The sequence below is a fragment of the Megalobrama amblycephala genome, linkage group LG1 (genome assembly GCF_018812025.1).
Source record: "Megalobrama amblycephala isolate DHTTF-2021 linkage group LG1, ASM1881202v1, whole genome shotgun sequence".
Classification (NCBI taxonomy): domain Eukaryota; kingdom Metazoa; phylum Chordata; class Actinopteri; order Cypriniformes; family Xenocyprididae; genus Megalobrama; species Megalobrama amblycephala.
The window spans coordinates 3,579,278-3,606,138 of record NC_063044.1 but is presented as its reverse complement, the minus strand read 5'-3'; the positions used below and the strand labels follow the sequence as shown (position 1 = coordinate 3,606,138).

Sequence of the window (26,861 nt, the reverse complement as noted above, 5' to 3'; positions counted from 1 at the left end):
GCATGATGTTCAGCTGACAAGTTTAGATTTGATTTGGATTATATATATATATATATATATATATATATATATATATATATATATATATATATATATATATATATATATTAAATATAAAACTTGTCATTTATACACTTTGCCAAATGATAACAGTCAGGACCTTACAGATTACAACAGCGAAAGAACCCACATAGACACCGACCAAGCAAACAGATATAACAAACTATGTGAAACAAATGACAAACTATTTCCATGTTTTCCCTATTAAATTACGTTTAATTATCTATGGAAAGCACGCTTTCCTTCTCCTGCAGTATAGTACATTTCTCAGTATCGAGGTAGTAGCAGTTAAACTGTTCTTAAAGCAGTTCGCTATTAGTAGAGATGCTGCTGCTGAACACTGTTGAGTCGAGAGACGCACAGACGCAGATAATTCCCATATGCTTAATCTCTCTTGCTCTCTGTAATGAATTCATTAAAGGGTTAGTTCATCTAAAAACAAAATTTCTGTCATTAATTACTCACCTTCATGTCATTTCAAACCTGTAAGACCTTCTGTCATCTTCGGAAAAACAAATTAAGATATTTTTAATGAAATCCAAGAGTTTTTTATTTATTTTTTTATCCTTAATTGAAAGCAACGAAATTACCGTCATTCAAGGTCCGGAAAAGTACTCAAGACAGTTTTAATGTGACTACAGTGGTTCAACCTTAATGTTATGTCACATTGACTACTTTACTTTTCTGGACCTTGAATGTGGTAATTACGTTGCTTTCTATTGGGGATAAAAAAATAAATAAAAAAACCCTCTTGAATTTCATCAAAAATATCTTAATTTGTGTTCCAAAAATGGTCTTACGGGTTTGGAACGACATGAGGGTGAGTAATTAATGACAGAAATTTAATTTTTGGGTGAACTAACCCTTTAATAAGCATAACAATGACTCAAGCTTCTATTACTAGCTCTAAAATTACATTTTGTAATTAGCAATGGAGGCTTGGGATGAAACGCATAAGAAATTAGTCCTACACACAAGTACATTTTAAGGACAAAAACCTTGAAACAAAACATTTGAATAACGTCTTGAGGCGTGGTAATGCAGAATAATGCTGCACGTACGGCACACATGCACAAGGTGAATGATGAGAAAGAAAAGTCCACAAGGTGGCAATACACAGTTTTGATGTATTGTGCAGTAGTCGAAGTTATTTTGCTTCCTCTATCTTTCCGAGTAAATGACATAACTCAGTGCTGCCCTCTGACGTCTTGTAGAGTTTAAAAAGCAATTATATGCACTCATATTACTTATGAATGTGAGAAAGTGCAACGTGCAATATGGCGTGATAAGTCCCGCCTTCTAAATAAGAGAGACAATTGCTGATTGTTAAAATCATCTGGTCACTGCAGCTGCCTTCAGAAGCTCCGGTTGCTAAAGCCCCGCCCCTTTTCAGCGTTGCACTTGTTGTGTTCTGTCTTCCTGTTTGTATTTCCACAGCATGAAGGTAAGATCTTACAGATTTTTGATTGAACTGTTTGTTTTAAAATCTCCCCGGGCTACTGACATTTGTTGTGACATCTGCTTTAAACGTTACAATGCTGATGATAGCTTTCATTAACTCTACAGTGAATAAATCCACCAGCTAATTACTCTTCAATAGCAATGCCATAGAAACATACAGTGCTACCACAAAAACCGAAGTTCAAACTCAAAATTCTAAAGATGGTCGCACGTTTGTTTCTCTGGCGCATAAAGTCTATAGAAACAGTCAGTGTTTTGACATGCGCGATTGGCATTGATGGATCTAGCCTGAAAAATATGTTTTTTAACGCTATTTTGAGCATAAGAAGCAACATTTATGGGATAGATCATGTCATATTTTGTTGATGATTTTTAGTTCAGGATTCACCTATTCAAGTAGATAGGACTTAGTCTTGGATGCCAGAAATAGTGGAGGCATTGCAAAGTGAACAGACTTTCCTTGAAAGGGACTTTGGTATACTTTGAATGCTGTGCGGACACGACTGTGTGTGAGATGGAGTGGAACTCAGAAAAAGAAGTGTTCCCTGGGCTTTTTTAACAACTACTCCGCTTCGGATCATGACTGCATTACCACCTCAAGTATGCACTATTTTTTCTAATAATTCAAGGGTCAATTATTCTTTTGTAACAACCGAGACAAATCAGACACATAATGTTTTGTTAAATTTAACAAATAGGCTTTAAAGCCCACTTTTACTAATGGCCAATCACCCAAAAGAGCCAAAAGGACAGCAAACGCCTCAGTTACCAGGGCTACCATTAGATAAGACTCTGTTTATTGCTTGAAAATTCGAAAAGCAACAGCCATAAGAAAGACCCACAGCCTTAAAACAGCTTTTCCTGCACTAATTTATAGACGAACTGATCTATAAATGAACATACATCCCAGGACATTGTGTACTGTCTTTTGTATGGTATTTTGTTTTATGAACTACTAGTTAATGTAACCCCACCCATATCGTGTCTCCTACCTAATTATTGCTCATTTAAACGATTAGTTCACCCAAAAATTGAAAATTCTTTCATCAATTACTCACACTCGTCTCGTTCCACACCCGTAAGTCCTTCGTTCATCTTCGGAACACAAATTAAGATATTTTTGATGAAGTCTGAGAGCTTTCTGTCCCTCCATAGAGATCCAACGCAACTACCATTTTCAAGGTCCAGAAAGGTAGGAATGACATCATTTAAGTACTCCATGTGACTCCAGTGGTTTAACCTCAGTTTATTAAGTGAAGTGAGTGCTTTCATCATTCAACGCAGAGGAAATCAATCGCAACTTCAACACCTTTGTTTCACGGAATCAACAAGACCCTGTTCAGAACAACAGACTGCTTCCACTGCAATTATCGAATACTTTAACTAAACAGAGGTTTAGGATAAGCAGTAAAATCCTCTTAATGAGGTGTTTTGAAATCAGAGACTGGTGGTTCTTTTCATGGTTTAATGACTCTTTTCCATTGCATCATTCCTACTGTCATTTTCTATTTTACCAATGTATGTGTGATTGTGTGTCTGTGTTTTTTTACATGCTAAGAAAGAATTATTTTTCTTTGGTAATGAAAAATACACTTTTCTTAGAATTAATATTCAATACTGAGCGTCTGTTGGATGAATTGATTAATTGATTGTAATATTGATTTAGCTATAGCTACAGCAATTTAATCCAATTAACTGATCCAAATATTCATATTTCTTTTTATGAATAATTATTAATATTTCATTAATTTCAATTAATTTTCAAACAATATTAACATTAATATAATAACTTTTTACAATTCAAATTTTCAATTGAAAATGAGCTACTAAAGCATTACAAGGGGGAAAGAAGTGAGCCAGAAATAGGTATATGCTGAGCCTCCATTCATGTCAAGGGTATGAGTTGAGAGGGTATTCCTGTGCACACTGATGTGGCAGCAAACAGAACATGAAGGGTTTGTTTAAAGGGCAAATGTGTGTGTGTGTGTGTGTGTGTGTGAGTACGTGTGTGCATTTGTCACCTTATTATAGTTCCTGGCTGCCGATTCCTTATTCCCGGGTCTGAGTGCTTGCAGCTGTGCGTCTAATATATCCAATAGCTGCTCGATGAGTCTGACAGAGGAACTGACATCACCAGCGTGAATGCGGCCCTGCGTGTGGTTCACCAGCTCAGCAGCGATGTTTGCAGCATTCTCTCCGCTTTTTATCTACACAGTGAATACACACACACACACACATACACAGTCTGGTCTCAAAAGCTCAAACCCCTGCTGTGCGCTGTGGGGGTGTGAGCTGGGGGTTTCTGGGTTTATTCTGCTGAACGCACAGACAAAAGACAGCAAATCTTTAATGACTCTCTAAATCAAGCTATTACAAAAAAAAACAAAAAGGATAAAACGAAAGCATGAAACGTGATAAAATTGCTCACTTGATATGACAGCAGAAACATATATGCCTGTAATTTTCTTGAAGCAAATGTGTCATGTAACGTTTAGTATAAGAAAAAGAACATATACCGTTGTGTTTTTAAGGTACTTGAAAGTACATTAAAGTACAATATGGTATTACCAAAAAAAAAAAAAAACTGGTTTAATTTAGAAATTATGCATATAAATAAAATAAAATATATAAATAAAATATGCATATAAATAAAAAAAAAAAAAAAAGCATTTACAGCTGTATTTATAAACTGCTTACTAATGTCTATTAATGCTATATAAATGATGAATTGACTAATTTACTATTTACTAATGTTTAACTAATGATTCATAGCGTGCAGTTATTATAAAGTGTTACCGTTTTGGTAATATAAATATTTAAATGTAGTATTTTTTTTATTTAATTTTCATTTTTAGTTTTTATTAGTCCTGTCAATCTATTAAAAATTTAAGTAATTAATAGCATTTCTTTTCTGTAACTATTCACGATTAAAAACATTGGAGTTTTTAATATTTTTATATAATTTCACATTTATTCCAAATTAATGTATTTGTTTTTAAAAACAAATTAATATATCAATTTTTTTTTTTTTTTAATAGCATCTTTTTATGAATGAAGGCCAGTATCACTGATACTAATACTGGTACTAATGTCTCTATGAAAAAAACAAACAAACAAACAAAAAACATTAATAATAGACATTCAACATTACAGTATAACTAAAAGCTATCAATTTCAACATTTATTTGGGTTAAAAAAAAAAATAAGTCAATCGAAATGAAAGTACTCTTCCTCTGAGGCAAATTCTTCCAGAATTATTCCTCACTGTGTCTCAAAACAATGTACATGAATCTGACAAAGCTTGATACATTTTTCCGAGCTGATGCGGGCGTTCACTCACTCATTGATCGCCTCAGAATTTGCATTTGAATAGTGCCCACTCTCCGTGGCCGCAGTGGGTAATGAGATGACTCGTGAACGACTGATATCTTTCTCTTTTCAAACAGATTACATAAACAAAGAATATTTGTTTTTGATTTTATTAACATTATTTAAAACCTGAAATTTCAACGTTTCTTTAGACATATGTCTCATGTTTGTGTGATTAGTATTCACTAAGTTACAGTTCATTTTCTTAAGACTATCAGAATGAGAGACAGCAGCTTACGCATCATGTTAGTTTTCTTTATTTCGCAAAAAGCACAACATTTCGTTTTTTATTGTGAGTGTACACAAATAAGACATTCTGTAGTTTCAATTGATATATTACTTTTGTCTGTATGACAAAAAAATTATGTATTTATTAAGTTGATTTTGCTGCTGTGTGAAAAAAAAATCCAGCAAAACGTGTGCGTTTCCCGACCCATGAGTGTTAAACAATCTTAACACAAATCCATAATAACCTGTCTAACCTGTCTAAGTTATCAAACAATTTACAGTCTTCACTGCATAATTTATAAATTAAATACAGATTAATCCTTATTAAAGCTACAATTTTCTGTTCTTTGATTAACATTAATGATGGACATCACAGCAACTAGTTTATTAGGAGGCAGTGCAAACTATATTAGACCTGAGAACAAACCTGCAGTAAAGAGCAAATCATCAGTAAAAAACTAGAGCTAATTTCATTCTAGTAGTCTTAAAGTAACATAAGTCCATTTAATATGACGGATCAAAGAAAGAGTGACCAATAGACATTTTTTACATTTAAAATTTTAAATGTTTTTTGTTTTTTGACTAATACACAGTCAAAAACATTTTTGACTAATATGCAGTAAGCAGACAACAGGGGAAAAAAATGTCAAAAATGTTTTAAAATAAAACTGCAAGCTTTGTAATATGTGAAAAGCAGAACAAACAGTCCTTGATGTGTACGTGCAGTGTGACTTTCACCTGAGATGCTTTTAAACTCTCTTTTAGAAATAGATAGAATAGAGAGATTTTATTCCAAATCATGTCAAAAGAATGACCTATGTGCGGAAATGTGAGCTGAGGCCGGAATGATAATAGCTGAGGTAGCGGACAGAGCAGAACAGGGAATGGGGGGGTCAGAGCAAGCCTTAACTTTTTAGTGGTCTCACCTTCTGGGCCACCTGGTTGACCCACGGCGAGGTGCAGTTACTTAGATCAGGGCCGCGAGGGTTCCACAGCACAGGAGAAGCTAGACACTGGAAGGAGGCAATGCCTAAAAAACACAAGACCAGATGTTAGGATGGAGAGAGATAATGTCTTTTTATTTACTAAAGGTTAACAGCATGGTTTCGAGAAAATAAGACTACAGATATATAGAAATAATTATAATCTATACAATACAAATCTTGAGTTAGTGTGGAAAGTAAGAGTAAGAAAGAGCGAGAGTGCTGCTCAGAGCTTCACTGTGAAACCTTTCACGAAAAAACACTTTTTTCCTGTGGAAATGAGTTTGCTGACACATGAACGCCATCGCACACTCTTGCACACACTTGTGTAAGATCACACACCAGGCACGGCCATCCCATCAGCGCCTCTGAATGCTGAGAAAACACCTCGAGGGAGACACCTTCTGCCACTCCTCATTTTCAGTTAAGTTGAGTTGTTTAGTTAGCTGAGTTCACAGAGAGGACAACATGCTGGGATCAAACAAACGGCAGGCCTTTCCAGCAACCACAACACAAATAGCTCAAAAGAAGAGAGGGAGAAAGAGAAAAAGAGAGAGGAAATGTTATTGAGGAGTGAAGCAGCACTATAGCAGCTACAGCGAGATCAGAGACACCGGGAGTTTTCCTTCCCTCGCTTTCTCACTCGCTCACCCTCATACGCTGTCTGCTTTTCTCTCCTCTCCACTCCTTCATCCACAATAGATTGGCTTTGAAGGATCTGCCAGGATTCACCAATTAAAGCCGCTGCTAATTTAACTTGTCTGTCATTTCAGTGATGGAAAAAAGGTGACAGAAGAAAGACAGCATTTTGTCGGTGGCTAGGAGAGAGAGATGCTAACAGAGGGAGGAAATGCTTTTCTCCCACGACAAGAAAGAGGCATTTGATGCAGCGGTTGTATGAAATAAGGAGGGGGACGGGGGTTGTTGTCGTCTGTACTCTGTCTAGCAGCTCATTTTTTAATTCGGCAGTTTCGCAGGGATAACCCATGCTGAGTTTGAAGATCACTCCTTCATTTGCAAGGGACTGCCTTTTATCTATGACTCCCAAGAGGACCTGCCAGCTGGAGAGAATATAGAGATGTGGAGGAGAAGGAAGCAAGCTCTCCATACAAAGAAATGGGCGTATACACAAAGATGTGTACATAAACCGAGACACAATACGGGTAGACCAAACAAAACGAACACTTATATGAAGAGCTGTCTCAACAAACATTGCGTGACCTTTATGTCATAAGCATCATACACCCTTCCTTCTGTAAAGCCGATTCCCTCTGCCACTGCATCATGTTGTAATCAAGTGCAACACGTTAAAATGTCAAGCAGCACTGAGACATTCTGCTGTAGTATTTATAGATATCCGTTCAACTATCAGTTGGGGGGAGGGGGGCTGGGAATTTTTTAGAATGAAATCAAATGAAGAGGTCACAACTGACAAGAACAAGGACTCAGATTGCCATTTGTGAAAGCATCTATACTTTTAATCTATCGATAAACAGTCACACCATCATTTACTACTCACCCAGTGATCCTTTAGGGCACGGTCTGTCTACGGTCTCCCCCCTCTGGGTGGCGGGCCACTGCACCCCTCTGGATACTCTGGCTTCGCACACTTGAAGCTCAGGGCCCTGGGGTGGGACGCGCAAGGGTCTGCGAGTCACCGGTACGGTGGCAGTGATAGGTCGCAGATCTGGTGCTTTGTTGATGGCCCCTATCGGGTGAGCGGTTGGGGGCAGAGGTCGCATGGTTGAGGGGATGGAGCTGGAAGTGACGGGTCTTGCTGCGGTGGTGGTGCTGCTGCTCATTTGGGTGGTGACTAGTGGACCTGAGAGCAAGAGAGAACGACAGACGGGAATGCAAAGAAAATTGAAACTGAGGCAACAAGAGCGTAAGAGGCAGAGAAGCAGATTCAGAACACCTATAGTGTCAGCGAGAATGTCGGCACATGTTTGATGAAGATGAAAAAAGAAGACAAAATAGAAGAAAAGAAATCCTAAACGTTTGATGTGTCTTGCAAAAGGAATATGAGAAAGTTGGTAAGAAGATAACTAAAGCAGCAGGAGCATTTGTTAGTCTTTAATGCATGACTATATGTTCCTGCAGTCCCCCTGAGAACTGGATAGAGCAAAATACAGGAGAAGAAAGAGAGATAGAGAGAGAAGACAGGCAGAGAATGTTCATGGCGAGAAGATGAGAATGAATAATTGATTAGAAATCTTTTTCTGATCTGACAAAACGCTAATGACCACTGCTAATTAAACCATAAAGACAATGTATTGAAGACACAGAGGGGAACACTAACAGAACGCTGACACTTAACAGATCAAACTGTCTGTTAGCCTCTGCCTCCCGCTGATCTAGCTCTTTCTCTGTCACTTACCAGCGGTGGGATCCGGTGGGCCGAACTCTAGGGGGTAGCGCAGAACATTGTAGTTATTCCAGACGTAAAGTTGATTGTCTCTTGGGTTGTAGTCCACAGAGGACACATACTGGTAGGGGTTGGGGAAGGGAATGTGGACAGACTCTTCCCGTGCTCGGTTGGTGTTGTACGCATACAGAACCAGATCTCCACCTGCTTCGCTGTCGTCATCCTGATAAACAGAGCGCACGGCATACAAAACACCACATGCCATGAAGGCGTTGGATGCCAGTCGCTTATCGAAGCTGGTCTCCCAGGTTCCTTCGAAGCGCAGGGTGTAGGGGTTAACCTGAAAGACAGCAAAAAGGCAAGTGTTCAGATTTCAAGTCTGATACAACAATTTGATTACTCCACAGTTCTGGAAAATGAAATCGAAATTCTGATCTCAGCTGAAATCCAATATCTTAAATTGCACTGTTCAGTGACACTGACCTGGCTGACCACCAGTCGTCCATTGTTGGTCTCGGTAGCGTAGATGACCCATAGACCATTTTCATCCACCGCTAGGTCAATATCAGACTTGCCCCCCCAGCGGTATGGTGAGGTGTCGTGGTAGTTGGCATTATTAACTATGGCTTCTCCACTCTTGATACGTGTGCGCAAGTCGTATTTCACAATGTTTCGTGTGCGTTCCTTGTTGTAAAAAACAGCACCATCATACACAACAAAGCCTGTTCCATCCACACGATTTGGCAGCCTGTGGGAAAAGAGTGCGATATTTGAGATGGATTACTATAAATGAAAAACTTGTCAAGGAAGGATACGTATAATCAATATGACAATGTGAAATGTAATTAATCTATAATCTATAATGTAACAAAAATAAACTCAAGAATCCCTCTTAAGAACTCAAGAGCTCTATAAATCAAGAACTCTATACAAAAAAAAAAATCATTATTTTGTAGACTGTACATAGGTATGGTCATTGGTTGTAGACCCAAGCTGTTGTCCCCACTCACTTGTAGGTGGTTGTGGCTCGATTCTGCTTGAAATCCTCCCATGAAGCATACTCGTACAGCATGTCTGTGCGGTACGGAGTCCAGGGCATGACGTAAAGACGGTCGCCAGACTGCAGGGGATCCTTACACCATGCCCCCGACTGATGCTCCGCCTCCTGCAGCAAACTTGCTGCCTGCACCCTTAATAGAGTCCCAGGACATACAAAGACTGGAGACGTGGAAGAGAGAGAGCAGGAGTGAGAGAGAAAGGGAGAGAAAGAGAGGGAGAGATGAAATAACAAGGAGGGGACAGCAAGAATACACAGAATGATGGTGATAGGATTAAAAAGAGAAGAAATTTGATGGGAAGACAAATGGATAGATGGAGGATAAAGAAAAAAGGGGAGTTGGTGTGAGGCCATGAGGGACGATAATATGAAAGACAATGAGGCAGCAAGAAAGAGGAAGAGAGAAATGGGAGAGAGGACATGAGATAAATGACCATTCTTCTAATGAAAGAGTGTTAATGTTCATTAGTCAAGTATCTGCACAATGGACTAAAGGCTGGTGAGGGGAGATGACACAATCCTGGCTGCTGGTACTCATACATTGCTAGAATCATTTTTTAAACCCTGCCCCTGCTTCATCTTCCCTGCTGGAAACTCACCAGCTCCTGATGGTAGCTGATTTTACATTGTTTCAAGATTGACCAATCATTTGTGGTCATTAAGGAGCAAACTGGCATAGATAGTTTGTTAGCTGGACTTCTGACTGGTGTACCTGGTTTCACGCTGGTGAACCATCTTGGTCAGAGCCGGTAGACCACTTTGGAATTGCAGCAAGCCAGTTACCCTGTTCCACAAACCAACATGGAAAACAGGCTCTGATTTTATATTGTTCAAACTGTACCAAATTGAAAATTATGGTCATTAGCTGGTCCAATCTGGTCTAGATTCTTTAGCACAGTGTTTCCCTACTATAGTGCTGGATTATCCACAACAGGACACATTTTGGATGTCACCTTTATCTAACACACCAATTTCAGGTCTTGGATTCTTGAATTAGGTGTTTTGGACTAGCAAGAAAAAATGTGCAGTGTTGGGGTTAGCCCATGAACAGTTTTGGGAAACAGTGATTTAGCAGATGAATGGACCTGGTTTAAACTTGGAAGACCACCTAGGACAAGAAAGTTAGACCTAGTAGACCACCTTAATCCAGCAACAAACCAGCCTGACCACCTTCAGCTGGTATGGAACTGAATTTCCAGCAGGGTTTTCTTACATCAGTGGCCCAAATGGTACCCGCAGTCCTCGTTTGAGTATACGTGTGAACAAATGTATGCACCAAGGGCACCAAAGGGAACATGCATTGTGACCCTTTTGATATTTAAAATGACCAATGGGATACCCTATTATCTGTAGAAAACTCATGTAGGCACCATTACTACAAGTCCACATTAAGTGTGCCACTTGAGACAAGGCCTCTGTATAAAGTTGGTACTTGCTTTGCCACAAAGGACAGCTGTAATGTTGTGTCTGTGTGTGTGTTTAATGTTGAATAAGGACGAATGTTGGGATGCCAGTCATGTACGAAAACAACTGCAGTGCTCAACTTTTATCTGCTAGGGGTACTTGATCAAGACACACACACTCATACACACACCAATCTGTATCTCTGTACTCTGAAGGAGGTCGTTCACCTGGGATTGGTGTGAATTAGCTGGCTGACGCAGTTTCTCACTCCCAGACTGAGAGAGCATGGGACCTGAGAGAATATATCTACTGCTGGGGGGTGTGGGGAAAGGGAGCTAGGGGTGTCTATGGAAAAAGAAAGCAGACATCATCAGTACTGACGTCACAAGGGACTGCTGTGAGCATGTGCGGATAGTGAGGATGGGGTGGTGGGGAGGTGGGGGGGGGGCAATAAGCTAGTGGGGTTTTCCTGCCATAGGCTATGTGTGTCCCAGACAGCCAGTACTTATTGTTGCTACACACTCACACACATATATACAGCAAAGATGAGAAACTAAGAGCCAAACTGAAAGGCGTTTTGTAATTAGTAAATTATACACATGCACACAGAGACACACACCCATGCACACCATACAGATAATTGTTATAATTTGGTCGATAGCTACAGAAATACCTTCAGGTTAAGATAAATGAATTATGAACCTATAGTGCAGTCTTCATCCTGAAGATACGGTAAAAAAATTCCATAATCATAATATAGACGAAATAAGCACTAACTCTTCTTAGAAATGCCCTGCTGAGAAAACAAGTATAGCTGCACCATTTTGATGCTAATCTCACCAGGCGTCATAAAGAACTTGGACAGCATTACTGTCTGGTCAGTCAGATGAACCAGAAAGATCATGTTGTACGAATAGTTTCACCGACTTGTTAACTGCACGTCTATGGTCCAAGCTAGTCAAGGTAATTTAGATTGTGATTCCCAACCCTGTTCCTGAAGGCACATCAACAGTACACATTTTATCACATTATGTCTAATCATTTCAAGACTTGGAGTTTCTAAGTAGCTGATGAGTTGAATCAGGTGGAGTTGATTAGAAATAGTTTGAAAATATGTACTGTTGGTGTGCCTCCAGGAATAGGGTTAGGGAACACTAGTTTAGATATTAAGAGAACCTGCTTTTGCCCTGGTAGACCATCTTGGTCAAGATGATAAATGGCCTTCAGTCTTAAAATGGTGCTCAATCTGGGTTTTGTAGTTGGTTTCATGTTCCAAGAAAACAGATTGGTATGACTTACGTGGTATAATTTACTTGAACACAAAGTTATCAAACTGGGCAAATATTACAATTATAGTCATGTACAATAGACACCTGCAACATTCACACGTGCTGGTGATCCTAACAGACTATCTTAAAAAATCTTGGTCAATCAACTTTACAGGAAAGATCATAATGGTCATCCAGCTTCACCAGCATAGTTTTGCTATGCTTATCCTCACACTAAACCAGCACTAACCAGCATAAAGCAGCTTGTGTTGGGAAGCAAGATGGTTTAAATTCCACTGTTTCTCTACAGGTCCAATCCAGTGGAATTTAAACTACTGCTGTCTGACAATTTCTCAACAAATACAGAAACAATCCTCTTACATACTCCGGTATTTAGACTACTAATACCATTGTCACTGAAAAATGTCAATCTACAATAGGAACTATGAAGAGGAACAAACAAATCAGCATCTCTGAACTAAAGCATATTAATAGTCTCATCTAAGAGTAGGGAGGCAGTGCTTTCCTGAGAGGAACGGAAATGCACTGTATTGACCCGTTCTATATGGGTGACCCATAAAACAAAGAACGAGCACCCTGAGTTTTAAAAGAAATTGGGACAAATGCAACACACTATCAGACACACACAAGCACACACTTTCCCCAAACAGTCACCAACAGAACAGGCCAAGAAGGGTCATTCCTATACACTGTGAGTCAGAGTCTATGGAGGAAGTAATATTTGAGCCTTGCATGCCGGGTTGAAAACTCCATACCGTGTCACAGGGTTAAAGCTTTCTTTATGCAGTATTAATGCCAGGGGCTGTAATCTAGGTTACACTGAGAAAAGCTCCCGGAAGCCTGTCCAAGTGTCTGCTCAACTACATGGAGGGTGATACAAGCAACTTACCCACAAACATGCACACGTACACACACACACACACACACACTGCACCGACCCCAGCTGCTGCGCTGTCAACGCTCAAGCGATTGCTGTCCACAAACAGCACAGCATGCTCTAATTTAAGATAAAGGCTGTGTCTTTCTCTCTCGCTGAATGTCTTTCTAGACTAGAGCTTCTTTATTTCCTTTATTAGGGATGTAACGAAGGGCTTATTATGTTGGATATGATAATTACAGAGACTAGAGATAGAAATGAGTGTGTATGTGTGGGATTTTTCAGTCCATAGAAACACACTCCCACACACACAGTGTGACCTGAGAGAATTCATTAAATCTGACCTGTGCTCTCTGGCAGCTCAGTTCCCTACTGTATACTAGGCTCTGGCTCACTGTCTTAAACAAGAATTTTAACACAATCCGACCAAACTATTGGAAAAATGACCAACATACAGTGTGCAATTATCCTTGTCAATCTACACCAGGCTGAGGTCACTAAACCGCTCTCACCTCGATATCTTGTGGTGTTTGCTGCAAAAACAATGTCCTGGTAAGTCACACTTACCTAGGACTGAAACCAACTCCCTACTGTTTTTAAATCCTGAGTAAGAAGTGAATTAGCACCTCCAACTCTATGAAACACTAAAAGACCCAACCCGGCCTGGGCTTCTGTGTGCTGCAGTTCAGTGTGCTAGAGTTATTTCGATTTTTACCTATAAACTGAACTATTATTAAAATTATAGGTGTTTTTATAGAGACCTTTACTATTCCATTTACCCACCCTTAGGAAAAACAAAACAAAAAAAAACATCACAAAATACTTGATCATCTCAAACAATAATAAAGTTAAAACCAAGAAAATTTATTTCACAAAACTGGTTGACCATCCCACTTTACATAAAATACACACAAATATTAAAAATATGACCAGAGTCATTTAAAAACATAAAATAACACAAAGTTTGGGGTTACGGAAACAACTACCAAGGTAAATACACAATAACTAACACAAACTGTTAATGAAACATATGGAAGCTGCTACTGATGAAAAGAATGAACATCATACCTGCATACAAATCCTTCCCAGCTAACACACAAAGTACCAGTTATGTAATTTACTGGTACTTTTTGCACAATTGAAGAGCATAGTAGCTACGAGCTTAGTATACATCTGACAGGACAGAAAAGTTCATTTTTCTGAGGTGAGAGAATTTTTATTTCGCAACAAGTTACGAAAATAATGTTAGAATAATGATACTGACACATAGCCTGAAAACATCTCATCTGACAGCAGATACTGAATCAGGACAACACGTTTTTCTTTACTTAAAGGTGCCCTAGAATCAAAAATTGAATTTACCTTGGCATAGTTGAATAACAAGAGTTCAGTACATGGAAATGACATACAGTGAGTTTCAAACTCCATTGCTTCCTCCTTCTTATGTAAATCTCGTTTGTTTAAAAGACCTCTGAAGAACAGGTGAATCTCAACATAACACCGACTGTTACGTAACAGTCAGGATCATTAATATGTACACCCCCAAATTTGCATATGCCAGTCCATGTTCAAGGCATTACACAAGGGCAGCCAGTATTAATGTCTGGAGCTGCACAGCTGAATCATCAGACAAGGTAAGCAAGCAAGAACAATAGCAAAAAATGGCAGATGGAGCGATAATAACTGACATGATCCATGATAACATGATATTTTTAGTGATATTTGTAAATTGTCTTTCTAAATGTTTCGTTAGCTTGTTGCTAATGTACTGTTAAATGTGGTTAAAGTTACCATAGTTTATTACTGTATTCACGGAGACAAGAACCGTCGCTATTTTCATTATTAAACACTTGCAGTCTGTATAATTCATAAACACAACTTCATTCTTTATAAATCTCTCCAACAGTGTGTAATGTTAGCTTTAGCCACGGAGCACTATCAAACTCATTCAGAATCAAATGTAAACATCCAAATAAATACTATACTCACATGATCCAATCCATGCCTGCAGCATGCATGACGAACATCTTGTAAAGATCCATTTGAGGGTTATATTAGCTGTGTGAACTTTGTTTATGCACTGTATATAGAGTCGAGAGTTGGGGGGCAGGGAGTGTGAGATTTAAAGGGGTCACGCGCTGAATCGGTGCATATTTAATGATGCCCCAAAATTTTTGGTATTTTGAGCTGAAACTTCACAGACACATTCAGGGGACACCTTAAACTTATATTACATCTTGTGAAAGAATGTTCTAGGGCACCTTTAAACTGCGTCTGACGGCGGAGTCAACAGCTTTCATGCACATCTTTCAAAATAAAAGTCTTGATTCAGAACAAAGTTTTGTTTTTGTGTTTGTTTCTTTGACTGCACACTCCACGACCCACTTTAGTGACATGACCCACCAATTGAGTAACACTGTCCTAGAAAGTAATTAGATGAAATGGAGACGTCTGTTAAGAGATTCGACTTTTCACTTAAACAAAAGACCTCAGAAATCTCACAGGTGTCCAATACATCTCAATAATGTCTCAATCAGTGCTCAGATATCAGTCAAAAAGACAAAAAATTCAATATGAATTTCTCAAACATTTCTCATCCAATAAAGTTATCCACATTCATTTTTAGCTTTATACTGATACTGTTTATGAACAACTGTCTGCTTTTCTAGAAGAAACATCAGAAACAAAATTGATATGCAACTGAAAACATCATCAAGAGCATAGCTCACACAAAAATGAAAATTCTATCATCATGTACTCACCTTCATGTAGTTCCAAACTTGTATGACTTTCTTTCTTCTGCAGAACACAAAAGAAGATATTTTGAAAAATACCAAACAGTTATGGTGTCTAGTGATTTCCATTTTATGGAAAAATCCTGAGTCTATTCTCAAAATATCTTCTTTAATGTTACATAGATGAAAGTCATACAGTTTTGGAATGACATGAGGGTGCGTTTCATTTTTGGATGAACTATTCCTAACAAATCTCGTGACATATGAAAGAGTGACCTCTCAGAAATAACACGTTCCTATGTCTGCAATATCTGATATAGCAATCAGATATGAACTCAATATCAACTCAATACCTCCACTTCCAATTTTTGTAGCAACATTTCAAACATGGAAATACAAATCAGAGAACTCAATGAAGTCTCCTGAGACATGAAAGAGCAATGAAAGTTTCCTCTGGAAAGACAGCAAGTCTGCAAAGTCAAAACTCAGATATGTGATCTCAATATTCTTCCAAGACTAAAATATCTGAGCTAAGCTTTCAACATTAGATCTAAATAAATCTAAACTCTTACTGTGTGTCAATAATTGTCTCAAATGTTTTTTCTTAATTTAGAAGAAACATCTGAGGCAAAGTTGATACTTTACTCACAAATTACTCAGAAGTCTCCTCAGCATTCTGGGCAGGATGACCAGCCTCCGATACATGAATTATTTAGCTTCTAAATAATTATTCCTAATCTTTATAGACAATATTTGAGCCTAAAATAAAAATGAGAGTGAAAAGCAGCTTTGGCGAAGGAAGAATCTACAAATGAAGGAGGAAAATGTACTACATCCACTACTGTGTGTAGTCAGGTGTGTGAGCGTTTGTGTGCGAGTGAGGGCTCCTTCAGGCCTTCCCGCCGTGGCGTCTAACTGTCTGGCCTCACCGCTGAGAACATGCTGCTTAATTGAATCCTACACCTGTTACTGGCAGGTACAAAGTGCTGCCAACAGGGGGCAGAGCTCTGTGTGGCACTGGGCATCCTCTTCAAAACTGAATGGGTCGTTGTGTGCTTATTTACGTCAGCGATGCGTTAAGAATGTGGATGAGTGTCAGTGTGTTTTTAAGAGAGTGAAGAGAGAGAGAGAGAGAGAGAGAGAGAGAGAGAGAGACATATGTAGAGAGGTAGGTGTAAAATACTGCTGGTTTGTGCATCTGAATGTGAGCGAGAAAGAGATAAAGACAGTTAAAGGTTGTAAGAAGTGTTGCTGTGTGCTTGGAAGCAGAGAGAGGGATGGAAAAAAGGCGAAGGGTCAAAGGTTATTCCTGTGAAATGAGAATTAGGATTGAGTTAATTTGATAAAGGCTAGAAGGGCTCCCAGATTGTGTCCTGGACAGCAAGAGGTTAGCAGCAAGACAGAAACATGTGCTACATTTATTCCATGTACATGTACACGCAAAACACAGATACATACTAAAACATACACTCACCTCAATAACATCCACATCCTTCATAAGCACACACACCAATACATAGGCTTACTGTATAAAAAGCCCATCTATATGTCAATTTTAATTAAATTTGAATGCCTGTCGATCATCACCACAATGCCAGGACACAAATGTTGGTACTCCTATCATTACGAGGTAATGGTTTTTATACTGAGCTAATGATATGTTCTATCGCCAACCATATATAAACCCCTACACATAATCCTCAGAAATCCTTTTGCATTTTTAATTTGAAAAATATTTTTAACTTTAATTACGGGGACAGTTGGGATGTCCTTGTTCTGTAGGGTTTGCATTCTGTCCCCAAGGTCTGCTCTCCCAGCAGTGCTGTCTGTCCAGAACAGTCTATCTGTATCTGAATTACATCACATTACACCCTCATTGAAATTCGTGACCACCTGCATACGCTCTGGCTCTTTAGCTTTAACAATACACCCTCACAAGCGCACACACACAATCTCCTATCTCTCTTACTGCCCAGCTGAGCGGCTGTCCAGGTTATGTGACAATGTGTGTGCGTGGATTATACTTGATATGATGCCAGGTATTAAAAGAATAGTTCAGTGCTGTTATCTTTAACTAATATATATATATATATATATATATATATATATATATATATATATATATATATATATATGGAACATAAAAGATGATGTTTAGCAGAATGTCCGTGCTGCTTTTTTCTATACAATGAAAGTGAATCCGTGGTCAACATTCAGTTTCATATGGAGAAGAGACACTGGACATTTTGTTAGATATATCTTTGTTTTTCTTTTTTTAGCTGAACTATCCATTTAACACTAGCCTAGAGAAAAAATGTGTGTGTGTGTGTGTCTCAAACAAAGACAAACCCTGAGCACAACAGCATCGAGGCACTTCCCAAGACTCCATAATCAGACAATTAATCGATCCTTAAACCAACGAGTGTTAATAAACAAAGACTGGGCGGGTGGTTGGTCAAGACAATGTTGTTAATGAAAATAATTGTTAACTGTTAATGAAATAGATAGAGGATAGAGAAAATAATTAGCAGCAGAATGAGAGGACAGATAAAGTGGCGGGAGAGGGGAAGGGAGGGGGGCCGGCTGTCCGCTGTGGCATGATTGCAGGTAAGAACACTCTGAAATGTAGGGCAGAACTCTCACAACATCCAACAGCACCATAGGGAGGAAACAAAATGGAGGGCAGACATCGAAGATGTGTAAACTGATGTCAGCGTCAGCAGAGTGGAAGATTCACTCTGAGGTGCAGGTCTCAGAACAGGTTTAGTTCTCATTCCCACAAAAACTGAGACAGAAGAGGGTGCACACACATACACACACACGTTTCTGAATGGTGCATTCAGGAAAATATACATGTAAAAGGCCAGAAAAATATATGGGCAGGAAGTAACAGATTTGGTCTGCTCCAAACCCTAGGTGAGCTGCCTATCTAGACGACATTTGTAGGCTTTATTTTTGTGATACTTCAATCGTTTTGGCAGTGCACATTTCAAAAGGAAATACCAGAATCCATTGCAATGAGCTCTAGAAAAATTCAAGATCAATTGTGTCAGGGTGCTCCTGAGTTAATTTTGTGATAATGACCAGCTAAGTGTACATTATTCAGCTTATTACACTGCTACTTACCAAATACATCAATAAATGGACATGACGTATTGACTGCGAAGTGCTACAAGAGACAAAACTAGCATAGCTATGTAGCAAATCAGTTGCCTGGTGCAAGTCAATTATTCAGTTTAGCATAACTGCACAGCAATAGTTAACCACAGAATATCACAATTCACCAATCAGAGGCAAGTAACCCACATACCTGAATAATAAACACAATTATAAAACTGAAAAGTATTAAAAATTTTATTTTTTTGTTCACTGAAGTATTGAGTCATTAGCTTAGCAAAAATGCTAACGGTAAACTTTGTAAGACTGTGAAAGTCTCAAATGATATTTGCATGGTACAGTATGTGTGAGTGAGTGTTAATGTGCGACCACACTGGACTTCATGTTAATTTCCATTCATATCCATGCATATGTGGGTGAGTGGGAATGCAATCAAATGCAAAGGAAGTTTGCTGCGAACTAAAGTTCAAATGTCATGACTCTGATCAGCTATTTCGTATAACAAAAAGACGTTTAACCAATAGAGGTTCCAAAGTCATTAATTGACCTCTTGGCTCAATACACAGAATACAAACTTCAAAATTTAATGGTAATGTGAAAGTGGAGAAGATTTTAACATTTTGAATTTAATATTGTTTGCGATTTATAACTTATTTAAATTAGAAGCCCTAGAGCATGGCATTACATCCTGTTGGCAGTATTCATTGTAGAGTCTGAAATAATTTTGCATACTTAAAAATTGACTTCTGTAGCTTTTAAACTATGTTTGTTAGATTTGAGCTTGACTTAAAAGTTAGGATTCCTATTTAGAATGATATATCCCAGGGATGGGTCATCGGTCATTGGTCCTACATGTAGATGCCCACTGTCCTGCGGAGTTTAGCTCCAACCCTGATAAAAAACTCCCCAGTCTGTAGCCATTAGTAATCCTGAAGACATTGATTAGCTTGTTCTGGTGTGTTTGATTAGGGTTGCTGCTCTGCAGGACAGCGGCTCTCCAGGACCGACGTTGCCCATCCCTGATATATACCCTCCTAATACCACCTGCAAATGACTTACAAAAGCAAGTAGCAAATCATGTTCAAGGATGTGATATAATGTCAAGGCTAGTGACTATTTATGGCCTGCTCCATCTTCCTGTTTCAACAGGAAGGGCCCTATTTTAACAATATAAGCGCATGGTCTAAAGCGCACGGCGCAAGTGCACTTTGGGCGTGTCTGAATCCACTTCTGCTAGTTTAACGACGGGAAAAATGGTCAGCATGTCTGGCGCATGGTCTAAAAGTGTTGTCCCTAGTCTCTTAATGAGTAATGGGTGTGTTTTGGTCATAACGTGCAATAAACCAATCAGAATCTCATCTCCCATTCCCTTTAGAAGCCAGTTGCAATTGCACCATGGCGGATTCGCTATTTACAGGGTGGAATTTGCAAGTGGAAAAACTGAACGCTTCTCTAGCGAGGAAATGGATCGAGGTTAAAGACCATCTATGGGACAAGCCAGATTTACCAAAGCATTTTTATCTTTATGCACACAATAATAATCTTTTATATTGTAATCCTTTTATTTTTAATATTTGGCATGTTTGTGTCCTGCTGCGCATCCCTGTGTGTAATAAGCAGAGTGTACGCATGTTGTGCACTCGCCGATAAGCGCATATTACTGACGCGCTCTTTAAATAACAAAACAAATATTGCGGCATTGACTTTAGACCAGGTTTCAGTTGGTCAATGGCGCAGTCTATTTCAGTTGCCTCAAAATAGCAACACGCCAACAATGCACCTGAACACACCTCATTTTCAGACTAGCACACCCATGGGCACACAAATGGGCGCAAATACATTTGCTATTTAAACAACGTGGCGCAGAACGTGAAAACAATAACAAAAACACTTGCGTTGTGCCTGGCGCCACATTGCGCCGGGTGTATGATAGGGCCCAAAATTTGTCAAGACTGCAGTTTTTAAGCCATTGCATTGAGCCAAGTATGACCACATCTTTACTACAGTTGCTGCCTATGTGGGGAGCAATTCAAATCTGTCACTTAGCCTCAGCAGATAGCCGCCTATGTAGACAGTTTCAACGAGACAGCTCACTAGGGTTTGGAACAGATCGTTCAAATCGTATAGCCAGCTGTAGATGATATGAGGCTGAATTATGTCTGGTTCAAGCTCACTTCAAGTCTTGTAAAAGTTTAAAACTGAATACTCAAGAGACTGGCAAAGAGGATCAAGTACGGCAGCACCCAAATCTCCGTGATTGGCTGGCTGAACTGAATCAGGCTGCGAGCTGATTGGCACCACAGAGAGAGGCCGTGTGAGTGGAACCGGCTCTGCCTAACAAAGCAACCATCTTACAGAGACGCCAACTGTCACCGTACCCTCCCCTTTGGACACGTGTGGACACACCACAGGGAGGGAGCGACTGCTACAGACGCCACTAAGCAGCGTCCAAAAGCAGACAACAAAACAGAAGGGATTAAAAAGAAGAATGACGCCACTGGCAGATGACAAATTAGAGAGGAGGGACCAGAGGAAGGAAGGATAAAAAAGGGGGGCTCTGAGGTAGGCTAAGAAAACCTTTGGCTGCTTGTGATAGACACATGAGAACTGAATTTGGAAGTATATCAACCGATAGCAGAGGAAACAGTATACAGATGAAAAGAGAGAGAGAACGTGACGAGAAAGCTTGTAAAAAGAGACATTGAAGCACCTGGAAATGGGAGAGAGCATTTGGCAGGGGGTCGGGCAGTTACCAGCTCTACAAATCGTTACTCTAATCCAAAATAACGTACAGAGAAAACATAGGGGTTATCCTGAAGGAAGGAAGGAAGGAAGACATAAACAAACAAATAAAAAAAAGGGTCTGGAAGAAAAAAAAACAAAAAGGTCTCAAACAGTATGGAGAGTCGCTTTGGATCTGGAAGGACAGATACAAAATTAATCGCAAACAATAGAGGAATGAATAAATGATGGTGCATGAGAGAGAGGGTGGAATTGCACAGATGGGTGCGCGTGTCGGCGGAGGATATGGGTTTAGTGGGAGAAATGACTTCCTGTCCAACAGAAAAGTAGAGCGGAGAAGCGCTCGGCGTAAAGTGGCTCGTGCGAGTGCGCGCGAGACAGAAAGAATAGAGCGCGTGCACGCGTACATGTGCCGCATTTAGTCAGAGAATGTGTTTCCCTTGGGGTAGAAGTGATCAGATTAAAGGATGGTTATTAATTTCTCAAATAGACTTAATTGGAACTTTCAGCAGGACAGCTGGTGGAGATCTGCTGTTTTTCCTCAAGTGAGAGTCGCGTGCGTGCGCGTTCGATATGCATGCATGAGGTCTTCTATGCACAGGGATTAGTGCGTGTATGCAGGACCGTACAGTACGTATGATGGCGCGTGTCGGTGTTATCTGAAACAAGAACCAAATCTGGAAGGAGGTTCGGTTATAAACCAGAGAAAAGGAGAAAGTGAGAAAACAAGAGAGAGAGAGAAAGAGAGAAGGAGGGATATAAACATCAAACATGAGCACTACACAAGGTGCTGGGTTAGGAGAAGGGGATGAGGGAAGGAAAGGAAACGGAAGAGGAAGAGGAAGGGGAGGAGGAGGGCGGGCGGGGCGAGCTGTGGTTTTTATGTTCATTGTGGTCTTTACCTTTTTGGTCCACTTCTATTCAAGCATCGGAAAAAAAGAGAGAGAAGACAGAGAGAGCAAAAGAAAGAGCGAAAGAGAGAGAAAGAGAGTGAAGATAATGAAAGAAAAAACAGGTGCAGGAAAAAAGAGAAAATTGAGATTAAATAAAAGGCTATCCTTTCTCAAATCATGTCATTCTGTCAGTGTGATGTAGGCTCTTTACAGAGAGGATGACTCGAGTGAGTAATGAGAGGGGAGAATGGCCTCAACTGCTTTCACAAAGTTTCACCAAACCTCTTCCATTCTTTCTGTCACATGACACACGTACACTTCCCCCAGTCACCCCGCCCCCTTCGCTTCCCCTCCGTCGCCCCCTCTCCCCGCCATCCGTCTGTCATTCCGCTATCCGCGCTTCTGCGTCTTTGGGTTGCTGTGAGAGAGAACATGAGGTATGTTCGAAATGGCATAGTACTCATACTAATTTTGCAGTATGCAGTATGTACACCGTGCGCAGTATGCACATTTACACTTGAAGTACCTGGATGTCCTGGCTCATTTGCCAAAATGTGTGCAACAGAGCACATTGCGTGCTGTAATGTATTCAATAATGCAATGTACTGGCCTAAAATGCACAAGTATGCGAATGCAACTGCTTCCAGTGCGCACGTTCTATTTCATTTGTCACACATTGTGAAATGTGCCAGGCCGCGATTCATAACGCAACCCAAGTTCTTAACGCTGGCACAAGTTTGTTTTATAGCGGGCATTTTTAGGTCCAACATGTACAATGAACAAGTATGTGAATGCAGATGCTTCTAGTATGCAAATTCTATTTCATTTCTCATGCATTGTGAAAGGTGTCAAGCTAATTCATAAGTACTTAGCACTGCAACAAGGTTGTTTTATAGCAACATTTTTTGGACCCTAAATGCAGAGCTGTCTAGTGTGCAAAATCTATTTAATTTGTAATGCATTGCGAAATCTGTCAGGCCACATTTCATAAAGCAACGCAAGTTCTTAGCATTGCCACAAGGTGGTGTTAGAGAACATTGGCGTAAACAGTCTTCTTTTTTATTTTTATACTTGCGTAGTAGTGGTCTTTATTTAAAAATAATAATAATAATAATATCACCCAATCTTCTCATTTTTGATCAGACTGTCGGACATATCACATCAAAAATTCATTATTTTAAAGATAATCATTGGATGCAGGGACGTGCACAGGGGGGTTGCTCAGGTTGCCCGGGCAACTGCCCATATGCCCTTCTCGACTCACGTTGCCCTTCCGAGGTGGAAAAAAATAAATCAAAAAATCGTACAATGGATGCAGAATTTCACGTCGGCCTAGATAAAAAAATAAATAAATAAATACATAAAAAAAAATCGCAAAGCCTCATTCACTTCCATATTCGGGCACCCGTCCGAAAGTGAAAGTCAGTAGGGGAAGGGCAAACTCTGTTTACGTGGCTGCAGCGCTGCACGCGACCGGTACCTGAGCTGAGTCTGCATGAGCGGCACTAGAAGGAGATTGTCGCGGTTGTCGGGTGAGACGACTTAACGTTGTCGGAAAGGTGAGTAAGGTTATAATCGTTAACGAAAACGAATGAAAAAGCGAAAACTAGGTGGGAAAAAACATCATTGTTAACTGAAATAAAAATAAAAACGAAGCATTACAAAAAAACGATAACTAACCAAAACTGTAATGTGTGTTTGGCAAAAGGGGCTTTTTTAGGTCAGAGCAACTGGCCCTCAAAATTCCTGTGCACATCCCTGATTGGATGCAACTCGTAACATAATCGTGACAGCAATTTAGTGTGCTAAGCTTTGAAATGATCATCGTTGCATACTGCATACTATATTTGTATATAGGCCTATGAAGTACGTATGCTAGTATGCCATTTTGAACATATTCTGAAGTCTTCTGCAGCTGTGAGGAGGAAAAAGGGTTAAAAAGAGATAGATTGATGCAGTGATGAAGAAGAGAGAAAGAAAGAGAGGAAAAATGGTGGAAAAGGAAAGGCTGATTTCTCTCTGAACCTGAAGGGGCTAGTTCTGGCTCGGCTGGGATTGGGTGAGCGAGCAGTTCTTTCTCTCTCATAGAGCTTGACCACTTATCGCTTCTACTCACTGAATCCATCAAGATCCAGCTGCCAATCACTGATTGCGGTCCGTGGGACCATGCGGCTTGGCAGAGCTGCATTTCTGAGAACCAGAAACAGGCTGGGAGGAGAGAGTCTCTTATAGTAGAGAAAAAAATATGGAGAAAGAGAGAGAGGGGAGCAGAACAGAGGAACATTTCGTTTCCACTGCCTGCTGGAGAAAAAAAAACAAAAAAAAAACAGGTCAAACAAGTTTGAGGTGGCCAGTCTGGTTTGGGGAATATGGTAGATGGTTTGTGGCTGGTAAGAGGTCAGCTAAGCTTAGATGGTATTTCCAATCTGGTCAGCTTGCCCAACATGGTCTGCCGGGTTGACCTTATCCAAGTCTCATTTAGGATTTTTGACTTTAAGTGCAAAAATCTTCTACATTTGGCAGTTTATTATGACCAGGCACCGCCTATACTTAAGGTGCGGTCACATTAGCAAAATTTTAGTGAAAGTTTACAAGCAAAAACGACAAAATTGTTTGAATGATACATAAAACAACCATTTTACATGCCAAATAGGGCCGGGTTTAATCTGAAATTGTTGATAGTACTATAATTTAGTTCAACAATGTTATTCCTACACTCTTGTGTAGCCAGACTTGACCAACAATTTGAGACTAACCTCAGCTAACCTCACCCGCTATAGCTTGTAGCCAGCTAATCAACCATCTAGTCCAGTTTAGATCACCTACTGAACATCAGTTACCTATGGAAGCCCATTTCCGCCACTAAATAAAAAAATAAAAATGGTAATTGTGAGTTTATATCTCAGAATTCAGACTTTTTTCTCAGAATTGTGAGTTATAAAGTCAGAATTTCGAGATATAAACTTACAATTGCATGATATAAAGTCACAATTCTTATATATAAATTCACAATTGTGATATAAAGTCACAAATCTGACAATTTTTTCTCGCAATTCTGACTTTTTTCTCACAGTTGCGAGTTAAGTCAGAATTCTAATATATATACACAATTCCGTGATATAAAATTCCTCTGATTTTTTTTCTCTCACAATTGCGAGTTATAAAGTCAGAATTCTGATATATAAACTCACAATTGTGTGATATAGTCACGATTCTGACTTTTATTTCTCGCATTCTAACTTTTTTCTCACAATTGCAAGTTAAGTCAGAATTCTGATATATAAACTCACAATTGCGTGATATAAAGTCACAAATCTGACATTTTTTCTCGCAATTCTGACTTTTTTTCTTACCATTGCAAGTTATAAAGTCACAATTCTGAGATACAAACTCACAATTGCGTGATATAGTCACAAATCTGACTTTTTTTCTCGCAATTCTAACTTTTTTCTCAATTGTGAGTTATAGTCAGAATCGCGAGATATAAACTCGCAACTGCGTGATATGAAGTCACAATTCTGACTTTTTTCTCACAATTCTGACTTTATATCACGCAATTTTGAGTTTATATCTCAGAATTGTGACTTTATATCAAGCAATTGCGAGTTTATATCTCACAATTCTGACTTTATATCACGCAATTGTGAGAAAAAAAGTTAAAATTGCGAGAAAAAAAGGCAGAATCGTGAGATATAAACTCGTGAGATATAACTTAATTGTGAGATATAACTTTTTTCTCACAATTGCGTGATATAAAGTCAGAATTGTGAGATATAATCTCGCAATTGCGTGATAGTCACGATTCTGACTTTTTTCTCGCAATTCTAACTTTTTTTCTCACAATTGCAAGTTTATATCTCACAATTCTGACTTTATATCACGCAATTGCGAGTATATATATTAGAATTCCGACTTTCTATCACGCAATTGTAAAAAAAAAGTTAGAATTGCGAGAAAAAAGTCAGAATCATGACTATATCACGCAATTGCGAGTTTATATATCAGAATTCTGACTTTATAACTCACAATTGTGAGAAAAAAAAGTCAGAGTTCCGAGAAAAAAATGTCAGAATTGTGATTATATCACACAATTGCGAGTTTATATCTCAGAATTGTGACTTCATAACTCGCAATTGTGAGAAAAAAAGTCAGAATTGTGAGATATAAAGTCGAAATTACTGTTTTTATTTTTTTATTTAGTGGCGGAAACGGGCTTCCATAATTACCAATTACAAACACATTAAACAATCTAATGCTGGTTATAGCTGAAATCTCCAGCTG

General features: G+C 39.2%; 1 protein-coding gene across 2 annotated transcripts in view; it reads right to left on the bottom strand.

The window, feature by feature from the left end:
- adgrl1a (adhesion G protein-coupled receptor L1a) overlaps window positions 1-26,861 on the bottom strand; it is a 113,677-nt gene that overhangs the window by 39,832 nt on the left and 46,984 nt on the right. For both annotated transcript variants that reach the window (XM_048167280.1, XM_048167348.1), the window contains exons 4-9: window positions 9,477-9,684; window positions 8,950-9,214; window positions 8,479-8,806; window positions 7,621-7,923; window positions 6,045-6,148; window positions 3,543-3,728 (exon numbers count right to left, since the gene is read on the bottom strand). In XM_048167280.1, the coding sequence (XP_048023237.1) occupies window positions 3,543-3,728; window positions 6,045-6,148; window positions 7,621-7,923; window positions 8,479-8,806; window positions 8,950-9,214; window positions 9,477-9,684 (1,394 nt within the window). The remainder of the gene's footprint in view (window positions 1-3,542; window positions 3,729-6,044; window positions 6,149-7,620; window positions 7,924-8,478; window positions 8,807-8,949; window positions 9,215-9,476; window positions 9,685-26,861) is intronic.